Here is a 13,416-nt window from a genome sequence, read left to right as displayed (position 1 = left end):
GAAGTGCCGAGTAACTCAAGCGAGAAGGTTAAGAGACACAGAAAACCTGACACTAAGAGAGCCCTTTTTGTTATTCCTTCAATAAATGACTCAAACTCTTCCCTCACCATTTCTCATCTCCTAGAGCTCCCTGTCCAAATCTGTCCAGTCTCACACAACAGCACAGCAAAGCAATTCCAGTTCCAAGCTGTACATTCAGCGTTCCAGGCGACTAATCTATAGCCAAGGCAATGCCTTCTATGTGACACATCATCACTCATTTTGGAAATTTCTTTTTAAATTAAGTTAAAATGTTTATAGCTATTGATTTCACGAGGTGAAATACCTCTGACCTTGAGGCTACTCAATGAGCAGGGAAAAACCCAGAGGTTCTCCATTCCATAAGGAGAAAGGGAAGACAAAGGCAGGTCGGGCAGGGGGACATGGTGAGTTGTACCTGGGTCCAAGGGCACATTGCCACAATAAAAAGCACCAAAAGTCACAGTAGCACGAGGGACCCAATACCCATTGATGTGCCGTCGTACATCCATATTACCCTGTGCCATTTATTTTCTGACTTGCTGGATATCAGGGCAGACTTCCCAGTGAGAGGAGACAGGTCTCTGCAGGAGCTGGAGTAATACTGGTCCATTCGGGAGCTCCTAACACAGAAGTCAAGAGAAGAGCCTAAAAAACAGGCTTTGAAGAGTTAGGCAAGAAAACTTAACTGCACAGAATAGTCTTTAAGTAGGAGTAGCGGTCTTAAATAAGGACCTATTGCATAAGATAAATTTACGCTTGCATTTTACTCTTTTACCTCTTGCCTGTTGAACTCCCACGAGCTGTAACATCTTATCTGCATAAGGAATCTAAATTGGTCTTTAAAAAGCTTTGTAGAGATTTCAATTTTGTTTGAGAAGTTACTGATTTCATTTCTTGCCAACCAAGGCAAAAAATAAGCCCTTTACCAAAAAATGCAGCGGGTAAGGGAGCGTTTGGTAAGAAGCAAACATGGACGGTGAGGATTTTGTTTCAGCTTGACTTGCCATAGGGAGGGGAAGAGACCCCGGGAAACTGAGGCACTCAGACCATGAAGATCCGCACTGGAAAGATACAATGGCTGCGTGGCACTCTCTGTAGAGAAATTTTCTATATTTGAAAGGATAAATGTTTAAAACAGCTTATTTACAACACTAAATGTGGGGGACAGAGATGTAGAGAGGCATCTCACCTTAACTTTGCCCCCTCTCCAGCAGTCTGTGGTGGTCTGTCAGCCCCTAACTCTCCCCACGCTGACCACCGCAGACACTTTGGGGTTCCCAGCCAACCTTCCAACGAGTGCCAGTGTAACCGGTCACCAGGCACCACCCTGCCAAAGCTGTCCAGGGGGGCCGGGATTTCACTTGCCCGAAGGCCAAAAGCCTTCTGATGGAAGCCACGCACCTGGGGACATGGCCGGGCAGCGAGGCCACTGCTCGTCCCCGCGCTCCCTTGCCCTGCCAACAGAGAGCTTGGGTCTCTGTGAGCAGGAGCTCAACGGAAGAAGCCATCATCTCCCGTTCCTCAGTTCATGCCTTTGTCCTTGTTGATACCACAATAACCTTTCGCTTCACGTTAAAGAGCAAAGTTTTCTATTAAAATTTGTGTATTTTCATTAATATAGTCCACATGATAGCTATAAAACATTTTATTTCATCAGCATTGAGTAGATGTGTTTTCTCCTTTCTAACCAGGATTCTTCTTCCCAGCCCTGGGTGGAGCAGAGCCCTTTTTCCCACCCTCCTGGCAGGGAGCACAGTTTTCCCTCCTGCTGGCAAAAACTCTAACCTGTTTCCCATTCTCCTCCTTGGTCAGCAGTAGGGTCTTCTCCCATGAACATCTGGGGACAGGCAAACGTAACGAGATTCACGTAAAGGTCAGGGGAGAGTCCTTGTCGCATAAGAATGTTTACTACATGAGTTCAGATTTTGTAAATACTATTACTATCTCGGGCTCACAAAATGTAACAGTAGTAAGAGAGAAGGGGAAAAAAGTAAAATTACCCCAGTAATGGCAGTAGAGGGGCTATATTGCTGGGGAATCAGCTGAGGCTGCTCCGAGCTTAGTAGCGGGAGCCCCAGCCGTCAGGAAGGGCTGGGGGTTTGACATCACACACAAACAGTGCGAGACCAAAACTCTGCTAAACTCGGGTGCTCCAACGTCAGGTCAGAACAGCTATCCACAGATTCTAAGACACAAAACATCCAAACCTGACAGCAACATCAAAGCACACACCAGATTAAATTGTCCCAGCGTCCCAACATCGAGCAGCTAAGCTGGGAACTTCATCTACATCAACTCAAAAGCTAAATTTTAAAAGTTTAAAAAACTAGGTAAGGACATTGTACCAAAGGGAATATGAGCTGCCTGTTACTCTCAGGTACTCATCTGACATTTCCATGGGTCATCAGGCAAAGCACTCAAACCATTCACCGGCCAGACGTGGGGACCCCGTGTACCAGAGGGAGCGGGCTAGACTTCGGTGCCAGGCTAAACCAAGGAGATGTAAATTCAGTGCTGCTTCTGTCCCTGCCCGCACACAGACAGCGCACGTGAAAGTAAGCGGGGCATCCACCTTCTCACCTACTGCAGCTGCTGTTGAAACCTGACTTGAGGGCCTGCAAGAACATTCGTGTAGAAATCACACAGGGGTTTGCCTACAGCAGGAACTTCATTTAAGGGCCTGCAGCCTACATTAGGAAAAAAGATGCAAGGCAGGAGGGAAAGAGACATGGATGTCCCCAAACTCACATTCCAAGTAAGTGCTAGAACTAAGAACTAATTTCAGGTCTTTTTGACCCTTGCCTGATGTCTTGTGCCCATACAGGACGCTGCCCCTGTGAATTTTTAAGAGAGAACAGCCACAGATGACACAGGAAAGCTGCAAAACAGATTAAACAAAATGTCAAGGACCTTGCTGAAAGCCTCTTGTGGCTTTTCCATTTTGTTCAGCAGACAGCATTCAGAAAGGACTCAAGACATTCTCTTCAGTTCTAAAGCATCTAACTCAGACGCCTCTCAAACCTGAGCCTTCCTTAACAAGAAATTACTTATGCCTTAGTAGGATCCCTTTGGCTACTTCCCTTTACCCCACTCGATACCTCCTCTGCTATAGGTGCCCTCGTTTATTCCCCTTCCCAAATCCCAAACCGCAACAGTCCTTCCTGTCAACATCAACATAACTGCATTTCTCCAAAGGGAAGCAAATTACCCGGCATTAACGGATGTTCTTCACCACAAAACCACCTCAAGTCTCCAGCCGCCCCCACCCCCCGCCTGAACAGCCACAGAGAAGTGCTGCAGCTTCTCCTCTCGCTGCCAAGCGTGCGACAGGCAGGTCTCCCTGTGTCTGTAACGCACCAGGGCCAGTGCTTCAGCCCAGTTTCAGGAATATTTAGTACAGAGTGAAGAGAGAAAACGCTTCTCCCCTCCAACAGTGCAGAAAGTATCTCTGCGTCAAAGCTGGTTTTCATTCTGATTTCCTCTCCCTCCTGTCCCCCCAAGAGTAAGTGACCTTTGGTTCTTCTTGTACGTGGCAGCTCAGAGACGATTACAGACTTGCTAAATTAACACAGACAAGTTTTTAGGAAACCAACATCACTTATTTCTTAAAAATCACCAATCATGAATTACAAATGATAAAAATGATTGAACAAAACCACATTGTTTTTACTTATAAAGATGATACAGTCTATGTAGCTCACCCCTTCTAAGCTGGTCTTACCCCATGAGATAATGCAACTTAGTCTGGGCTTCATTTGAAATCAGATAAACTTTAGGTTTAGTCATGTTTATGTTTTAGATGTGCTTGTTTCTACAAACACTCTTCAGGAACTGGATGCCGGCAGCTCAAACGCAGTGCAACTTGCAACTGAGTACCCGAGGGCAGTTTTGTGTTACAAACAACAATTACAACTCGAGTTCATCTCCACTACCCAAAAGGAAAAAATCACCACTGCAACATCGGGGACACAGCAAGGAAAGCACTTTCTGGACACACAACGCAGCACAGGTTTCATTTATACACATACCTGAAAACTCATAAAGCCTTGTGAAAAAGGCAGAACGAGGAGTTCCGTATTTTAATCAACATTGAAATGAAGCCTGTAACCTTACCGAGCGAAATAGCCTTGTCTTCGTTCCTTTTTCTCTTCCTTGGTCTCCATCATGTACAGTCCAATGGGCAGGGAGAGCGGCCAAGCGCGATGCTCCTTCTCACCTCAGCACCTCATATCCAGGCACAGTCCCCTGTATATAACATATCCAAAGAGGATGTTCATAAATCAACATGTCGGCAACACCTATAACACCCAACAGGGCTGTGGAAACGCAACTGACCCAGTGACAAAGCAAAGTAAAAGTTTAACCAGTCCCTGCTGGCCAGGTGGTAGCCATGGAGCGCACAGGGAGACAAAGGCGATGCCCGCAGCCGGGCCAGGCTCTCCAGCAGAGAGCAGAGATCCTGCAAAGTGGGTAACCCAAAGAGCAGCAGCCCGTGCAAAAACCCTGGGAGGACTGAAATCTTTTGCAAGCTGTTTGTTAAATAGTTTACACCAAAACATCTTCCTGGTGTCATGTGTTTTATGGACAGGAAGATCAAAAGCAGCTTTGGAAATACCCAGTACGAACAGCACAGCCAGAAAGACATATAACGTTTGCTTTATAAAAATTCTCTAAAATAGTGAGAAATAAGAAAGCTTTAAAACAATGTAAAGAAAAAAAAAAACAAAAAGAGAGATCCACATGCTTTACAGCAGTTTGACTGCTGTGAACAATCCCCAGGTTCAGACAAACAGGGAGAAAGAGGACGGAGGTCCTGCTCTCCAGAGGAACTGCAGGCACCTCGAGAGCCAGGACCAGGAAGGTTTCTGAGGAGGCAGAGCAGTGACCCTGGCTTCCCACACGGAAACCACCTCTTTGCAGAACGCCGTGCTGAGGCACTTGGAAACCAGAAGTTGGGAATTTCAGAACCACTCGGCAATTACTGCAGTTAACGCTACGCCACATCAACTGCTGAGAATCCTGCCAGGACGTGTCCCCCTCTTCCCCTCCCCAACACCCCGATGTGCACACGCGCGGGATGAGCTCTGTATCAGCGGTGCAGGTTACAGCGCAAACCAGAACTTCCTACTGAACATTTTCATAGAATCATAGAATCATAGAATGGCTAGAGTTGGAAAGGACCTTAAAGATCATCTAGTTCCAACCCCCCTGCCATGGGCAGGGACACCTCTCACTAGAGCAGGTTGCTTAAAGCCCCATCCAGCCTGGCCTTGAACACTTCCAGGGAATTCCAGGGAATTACAGCCCATTTTAGTCTAATGGGCTGTATAACAAACAAATGGAAGCCACGTGAATTACGATTCGCAGCAAAAGAAGAAAATTCCTCTGGGACCTAATCAGCTCCCATTATTTTCCCCTGCATTAAAGGATCATAAGCTACAAACTGCCAGATGTCAGCAAAAGAGATAATGTAGGAAAAATAGACTAATCCACTTGAAAAGCCCAAGAACATACCACGCTAGGTCCTATCAGAAACACTCACCATAATTTTCTCTCCATATTTATGGAGCATCAGTCCACAGCAATTAAAGTCCATTGCTTCCAAAAGCACTTTTTCCTCCTCATTAATTTTGAATACATCCAGCGATCAAAAAGAATCCGGTCTCTCTGTTCCACATGTGTCAGGTGGAGTCTTACAGCAATGGTCACTCTTGAAATGCGCATTTGCCTGTGACACCTTTGGCTTTACGAGAATGCTATTTTACCTCCGCAAGTTAAGGCATGTCGCACTGTTCAGCCCGACACCGAAACCTACCCCACGGCACCAAAACACACTGTCCTGCCCAGAGGTCCGGTCTGTACCATAACCTCCTGGGAACTTCAACGCATCTCCATCTTCCCTGTTGGGGCAGACCCTTAGCTCTTGAGCAGACGAGAAGGGGTGGCTCTGTCAGGGCTGCGTTTGCAGTGAAACCCCCAAGCTCAGAGCCGCAGCCCCGCAGCACACCCCGCAGCACACCCCCGGGCTCAGAGATGCAGCCCCGCAGCACACCCCGCAGCACACCCCCGGGCTCAGAGCCGCAGCCCCGCAGCACACCCCACAGCACACCCCGCAGGGCTCAGAGCTGCAGCCCCGCAGCACACCCCACAGCACACCCCCGGGCTCAGAGCTGCAGCCCCGCAGCACACCCCACAGCACACCCCGCAGGGCTCAGAGCCGCAGCCCCGCAGCACACCCCCGGGCTCAGAGATGCAGCCCCGCAGCACACCCCGCAGCACACCCCGCAGCACACCCCCGGGCTCAGAGAGGAGCCGCTCTCCCCTCTGCCCGCTCCCCCGTCACCGCATCCAGAGGGTGAGCAAGGGCCAGGGCCCGGGTCCGCAGACACCAGGAGCACCCGGAGAAGGTTAAACACACGGGGACCGTGGGAAGGCGGAGAGGGAAGTGGGGGGAGCCCCCCTCACCTCACTGAAGCGGGGTCAGCTGGGACCACCGGAGGGAGGTGCGAGCTGGCCTCGGAGCATCACCTCCCGCAGCTCCAGGGCCTCTCACACCGGGAGGGCGAATAAACTAAGAACTTAAAAAAAATTAATTATATTCAGAAGAGATGGGCAGCCGGAAAATTGGAATATTATCCAGAGACCAGAAGTAACAAAGACATTCGGGTGATTTTTTTTTTTTCTTTTGCTAATAAAAATACACAGGGATCTCATATTCAGTCACCAATTAATGAACGTTTCCATCATAAAATAATTTAACATCAGGTTCCATTCCGTTGACTTAAAACTTATTTAGCTCACCTTCTTAGAAGAAACAAAGGTGATGTTCTAGGAAGGCGTGTTTAAGGCTGAAAATTACACACTGAAAACACAGTACGGGGGAAAGCAAACTGATGAGGAGCCCCGACTGCACCACCTCGGGGTTCACTTTTTTTGTTGAGAGTTTTTCATGTACCAGTTGGCTTTAAGGAAGGAAAAAAAAAAAGAAGCCTGCCAGCTGGGAGGATCACAGCGTAACCTGCAGTAACTGCTACTGAAAACCAGTATCGCTGAAAGGCCCTTTCCAATTTTTAGTTCTGTAAGCAGTAACAGAACAAAAGCCACGTTCACTTTAGAGGTTGTCACTGATACTTTGAAGCCACATCAAACAAAGCAAACCTACTCCATGCTTCCCCTCTACCTCTTTCATATCTCCAAAGAAAGAAATCCCAGATATTCTTTATTAACATTAACTGCTTAAAATATTAGTAAGCATATACGATTAAAATGAATCTTGGTTTCCTTGTAGAGACAAAGACCAAATCAGGCAGACTGTTAAAAACGTACAAATTTGGAGTTTTTTGTAGGTTGGGAGACAGACACCTCACTCCTGTGGTGAGTACAGCCTGAACTCAAACCATGACAAAGCTGATTTTATACAAATTTCAGGCTCAGTTTAACCCTTTCTATATTGAAATGGAAACAGACAGCGAAAAGCTTGTATTACGTGTCTACAGCAGCGTTAATTCTTTTAATAGGTAATTTCAAGAGGAAAGTTATTCCTGATGGACAAACAATGCATTTAAGTAAGGATCCTCTTAAAAATTTGCCGCTCTCCAAATTCAGCCGATGTCAGCACCTAATAATTATATGAAAAAAAGAACACAATACCTAAAAATATACTGTATTTTTTGCTGTTAATCCTATTGCTCTTTTTTGCATTTATATTAGCATATTTTTGCATCCTTGCTTTGCCTGTTTAGGCTTGCTGCCAGGGAGTTTTGAGGATGCTACTGGGAGTTCGCAATGAGGGTGGGAATGCTCCAGCAAGGCGAACAAAAAAAAAAAAGTTTAAAAAAAAATATAAAATAATCCCAGGCAGAGCCTGACCTGGTGAGCGTGGGTACCCCCACCACTGCCATCACCCTCCCGAAGCGCTGCCCCCAGCTCCCGCTGCCGCCCTGTCCCTGGCACGGCGGGGCAGCAGCCTCCTGGCACCGTGCCTCGGGAGCAGCAGGAGAGGGAGATGCTCCAACTGCGAGGACAAACAAAGGGAACTGCATTTTTGAGGGGAACATTAAAAATAAATAAATACATGACTAGAGCATCCTAAGTCCTCTAAAGATTTTGATAGAATTGAAATTCATAAATTTTTTTCCTCTCTTTTCCCTCCCTTCTCAGGTGTGAAGAGCAACACACCTTGCCCTGCAGTGCAAGGAGTTTCCATCGTCACCAGACACCGAAAGGACCCGCTTGCTGCGCCCGGGGCCAGCACCCAGAAATCCCGTTTGCCGGCTCTAAAGCACCAACGACCGACCGTCCCGCTGCGAGCACGACTCTCCCAAACCCGGCACAGGAACAGCAGCACGTCCAACAGCACTAGCCATGCAGAAGCCAATGAAGTATCTGATTATTTTTAGAACACTGAATGGATTGATAGCCGGTCTCTGGCCATCTGTGCCCACTGCACGTCCTGGAGACACACAGAGAAAATAAAAACCGCTCAAGATCATGCAATTCCCTAGATACTGACTCTGCAGGGGGGTGAAAGTGTACCTCTCGACCTTTCACGAGGCAGGAGAACGCTGTAATCCCCTGCTTTGCAAATGGGGAACTGAGCGACATGCAGTTCCTCCACACGCTCCAAAGAGAGCAGGAGCAACGTGTGCGAGCATCCTCCCACCAGCCTCACTCACCAGCCACGAGAACAAGGCAGGAGATCACTTTGACAAGGAGCCCGTTAGTATTTTCTGTCTGACATTTAAACTGACAAACTTTGGAGACGGATAGCACAGTCTCACCTTTATTTGTCTCTGGGGGCATATGCATGGAAATTAAAGCAGAGACCCACAAAAGGAAGTAAGAAGCCCCACTCCTCTGAGGGTCGAGGTTGAAATGGTGCTGTCGCCACCCTCAGGAAACGTGTAAAGAAGCTTTAGGGAAAGCAAGTCCAGGGGCAAGTCCAGGGACCTCAGCATGGCCCCCCGGCAAGCGATGGTGGCAGCGATCACACTGAAAAACAAGCAGGGGAGGCGAGGCCCGAGCACAGATTTCCAGAGCTGGGAAGAGGGAGCAGGTCAAGGCAGAGCACTCCCAGCGAGGAGCCCCGCGACACGGTCACGCCAGGGACGGAACAGGGACAACCCCTGCGCCGAGGGAAGGGGACGCTGCCCAGACACACCACTGTCGCCACTCTCTGCTGCGGAATCCCACACAACACCAGTCATTTATGTTCGCTACTCCATCTTCCCTCTGGCCCGGGACCCCAGGCCCCGCAGGCTGCCGCACAGCACCCCGGAGCCGCCATGGGCCCCGCTGGGGCGTGAAGCACTGACAGCGGTGCTGCCGGGATGCGAGCTCTGCAGCTGCAGGGCTTCTTACCAACAGCCAGCCTCCGGGGTACACCCCCTAACAACACACCCGGAGAGACTGCGAGGGTCACGCCAACAAGCCAGCATTGAGACCCGAGAAAGGAAAGACAGGTACGTAGTACTTCGCGAGCAATATTCAAAACGTCTGTCAAGCTGGCAGAATAACGAATCACAGGCGGAGGGGCAGCACTTCCAGTGAACCGGATGCCTCAGGACTAGCCAGGCTGAGCTTTACTCTCTCTGTCCTGCTGGTGCGTTTCACTGGGTGGAGCAGCAAAGAGAGAAGCTTCAGAATAAACACTGCAGCATCTCCAGATGAAAGGTACGGGAAATGCACGGCCAGCAAAGTGCAGACTCAGCTACAGCTCTTTTAGTCTTCTCTTCAGGCGGAATGACCTAGCTAAAACTGAGATTGGAAGCTTTCAGAAAAGCACTAGCACAAGCCAATAAAACAGCACAGACTAATTACATTAAGTTAGAGTCAGCAGAATGGACAAAAAATTGTTTATTCTAAAGCTATTTTAAGATAAATATGGAATTTCCTTAATACAATTATACAGTCACATTATAATTATCACGTAAAGTGTAATGTTATTTCTAAAACATTAATAAGCCCTATAGAGAAGTCCATTACACATAACTGGAGGGTGCTAAGCTAACCCAGGAGAGTTCTCCACCTCAGTGGAGCTGAGGCTGACGACTCAACCCTTGCTCGGGTGAATAACCCTTATTTATGCACACCACTCCACTGACCTGCAAAGTATTAAGCCTGTCGTGTTTCTTGTAACAAGGGTGCACTCTCAAAATCCCCAACTAATTGAAATGCAAAAATTAACAGACTGAAAACAAGTCTGTATGCAGAAGTGATTTCTGGACTTCTCCTTCAGATTAAGCACAGACCAGTATCACCAGTTCTCTGCCTCCAAACGGAGCGGTTCAATGTGGCTGCTGTCCCCTGGGGACTGCCAAGGACACAGGAGGTAAGACAGGCCAAGGGAGCAGAGGAGAGGAGCTGGTGCAGTGCTGAGGAGGTTGTTACCCCGCCACAGCGGTGCATTCGGCCAGCAGTCCAAGTGTTTCCCTTCCCTACCAGTACGGGAACAACAGGCTTAGCTTAAAATCAACCTCCACTCAGCAACGGCCCGTCCACAGGAACAAAGTTCAAATAAAATAAACGAGAATCCACATAACCAAAACATTTCTGATTCAGAAACCAAACAGTAACAACAACACTTGATTCAACTCCAAGGGACTCCCCAGACGAATTATTCCTACCTGGCTTGGGAGGAGACTGCCACCCCCTAACTCCGGCTGTCACCTGTCACACCGAGTGAGGGGAAGCACAACAGCTATAAGGAATCCCCCACCACCAGTAAGGGTTGTCGAGAGACAAAAACATCCGGATTTAATCTTCCCTCCCTGGCAGCTGAACAGCACCAGGTGCATTTTCCGTCAGGACCAACGTGCCTCAGTGGGTCACTGGGCTGCGGCGGCCAGAGAGAGACTCCTCGCAGAGCACGGTGTGAACTGCCACAGGCAGAGCGTCGCGGCACCAAACGCAGGGCAGGGCTGCTCAGAATCAGGCACTGGGGAACATTTTATTTTTCAAGCCAACAAGAACATCGCCGCAGAAGTTCAGAAATAATTAAGACCTTCATTTTCTTGTACCCCCTGTTTCAGCCCACCCAGTTCAGTAAGCGTGGAGCCACAGCCTTCTGCGTCCGCAGCCTCTCACACTCACACCGCACAGGCGCAGGCACCGGCACCGTGCGGAGTCTCAACGACAAATCCCGCAGCTTCAGGCACTGCTGGTAGAGAACACCAGTCTCTGCCCACCAAATACAGCAACAAAAGGTACAAGGCAGCAGAAAAACACTAGCGTTTGGATAAATAGAATGAATTCTGTAGCCACCGAAATACAGAAAACCTCATACCTGCAAACAACAGAAGCACCCAGGAATGTGCTGGTTCCAGTTAACTGAGATTCCAGTAGATTTTTGCTACTTTTATTTAAAAAGCTATGCCTTTCAAACACTCCTCGTCAAGAACATCGCCTTCATTTCACAGGTGAGAGGCTGAGATCAGAAGGACCTTGTGGTCACTCTGGAAAGTTACTACAAAAGCAGAGATCCCGTACCTGCAAGGCAGACGGCTGGCCCCCTGTGCTTCCTCTCCCGGGACACCTGCGGAACGAGGTAAAGTCTGTGCTTACGCCACGCACCAAGGCATTTCTGTCACAGCTCGTGTTGCGTTCCTGACTCACATCCTAAACTGATGTACACCATCATGGTCCCAGCACTACGGAACAGGAGGAGGGTGCAGTGTACCACATCCAGAGAGGGTAAGACAGATGCCAGTGCTCTCTTACCCCTCTCCGGAGCGCACAGGAACACACACACACAGAGCAATTCTATGTCTGCGCTCAGCAGCGTTCAACCAAAACACCAAGTACTTGCAGTTTCTAAAAAATAAAACCTGATAAACGTTCAACACATCAAATAGCATTTAGACAATGCCCTCAGCACAATCCCACCTCGCTGATTTGGCAGCTCACGCCAGCACATTCCTTACTCCTAACAACTGCCAGTTTCATCGTCTGTTTAGAAACATTTCAAAGAAAGCCTGCACACCTGCTTTGACAGTCAAACATACACACAGAGATAACCACACCACGGCCAGTCAACAGTTATGGATTCTCTAGTAGGTTTGTAAGGGACATGACCAAGTCCTCCCTAGATTCCCCTCTCTGACCCAAGTAAAGGAGAGAAGCAGCGAACAGAAGGTCGCTCCATCCTCACCACCCCTAGGCAGCAGTGTGTTACGAGAGCAGGTAGCAACCATCACCAGCCAACTGCCCGGTGAGCAGCCAGAACTGTCCTGTCCCCCACACGGGTGCTGTTAAGGCCATTGGATCACAGTGTCACACACAGAACCACAGAATGACATGGGGTTGGCAGGGACCTCTGGAGAGCACCCAGTCCAACCCCCTGCCAGAGCAGGTCCACCCAGAGCAGGTCCCACAGGAACGTGTCCAGGCGGGTTTGAATGTCTCCAGAGACGGAGACTCCACCACCTCTCTGGGCAGCCTCTTCCAGGGCTCTGCCACCCTCACAGCAAAGAAGTTCCTTTGATACCACGGGCCCGGCCACACATCGGAGCTGTTTCTCTGGACTGGCTGACGCGGGGCTGGAGCGGGGTTTGCACTGCCAGACAGCAGCACCACTGCAAACAGACACACAGCAGACATCCTGTGGTGGTCAAGGGGACATTGGCCAGCCCAAGTGACAACCCAAAGAAACACACCCAACAGCAAGCAGCAGCCAGTCTGCAGTATCACTGCCCTTCGCCTTCCTCCTGTTCACCAGTGTCAGTCGTTTGCTACCACCCCTCACCCAAAGGATCCGCAGCAGCAGGGTACCTGCAGCTCCCATGCTGGCTCCCACCCGCCCCCAGCCCCGGCTCCGGCCCCGAGGGCAGCCCTGCCACAGAAACCTGGGCAGAAACCATCCACCCAGCTCCTGGAGCAGCCGCCCCGCTCGCCGGGACCCACAACCGCTCGCTTCGAGGGCTGAGTGCTGCCCAGGTATGGCCAGCATCCGTGGGGTGAGAGACGGACTGTGAAACACAAACCCACGGGCTCGGCTCTTCCCTCACCACCCCAATAAACTCACTCTCTCGCGGCTCAGCTCTGCCCTCACCACCCCAACAACAGCATTTATACCAGCGGGACATAAAGTAGAGACAGAGCGAAAGAGACACGTGTTTGAAGGGTCACTCAAATCACAAAGATCCGGCTTGATGCTCGGCACAAACACCTGCACCATAAATCACAGGTACCATAAATCTCCTTCTACCTACAATTAGTTCAGGTACCAAAATGCTTAAGCATAAAGTTAGGTTAATTTTTGTAAATATTCCCAAAGATACTCGGTTAACATGTTCCCAATGCTTTACAGAATAAGGCCAGGCAACAAGAAAGTGTTAAAATATGATTAAAACCCATTAACAGAAGTATTACAGCTGGTCACTGGTTTTTAGGTCAAGT

General features: G+C 49.1%; 1 protein-coding gene across 3 annotated transcripts in view; it reads right to left on the bottom strand.

Annotated features, from left to right (window-relative positions):
• Nucleotides 1–13,416, bottom strand: part of NCOA7 (nuclear receptor coactivator 7) — a 66,348-nt gene that overhangs the window by 44,372 nt on the left and 8,560 nt on the right. For all 3 annotated transcript variants that reach the window (XM_074165405.1, XM_074165419.1, XM_074165413.1), the window contains one exon: nt 4,135–4,266. In XM_074165405.1, coding sequence (XP_074021506.1) covers nt 4,135–4,187 — 53 coding nt within the window. In that variant the 5' untranslated portion in view covers nt 4,188–4,266. The remainder of the gene's footprint in view (nt 1–4,134; nt 4,267–13,416) is intronic.

Source organism: Numenius arquata, chromosome 2 (genome assembly GCF_964106895.1).
Source record: "Numenius arquata chromosome 2, bNumArq3.hap1.1, whole genome shotgun sequence".
In the NCBI taxonomy this organism is placed as follows: domain Eukaryota; kingdom Metazoa; phylum Chordata; class Aves; order Charadriiformes; family Scolopacidae; genus Numenius; species Numenius arquata.
This window is presented reverse-complemented; position numbering and strand designations above follow the sequence as displayed.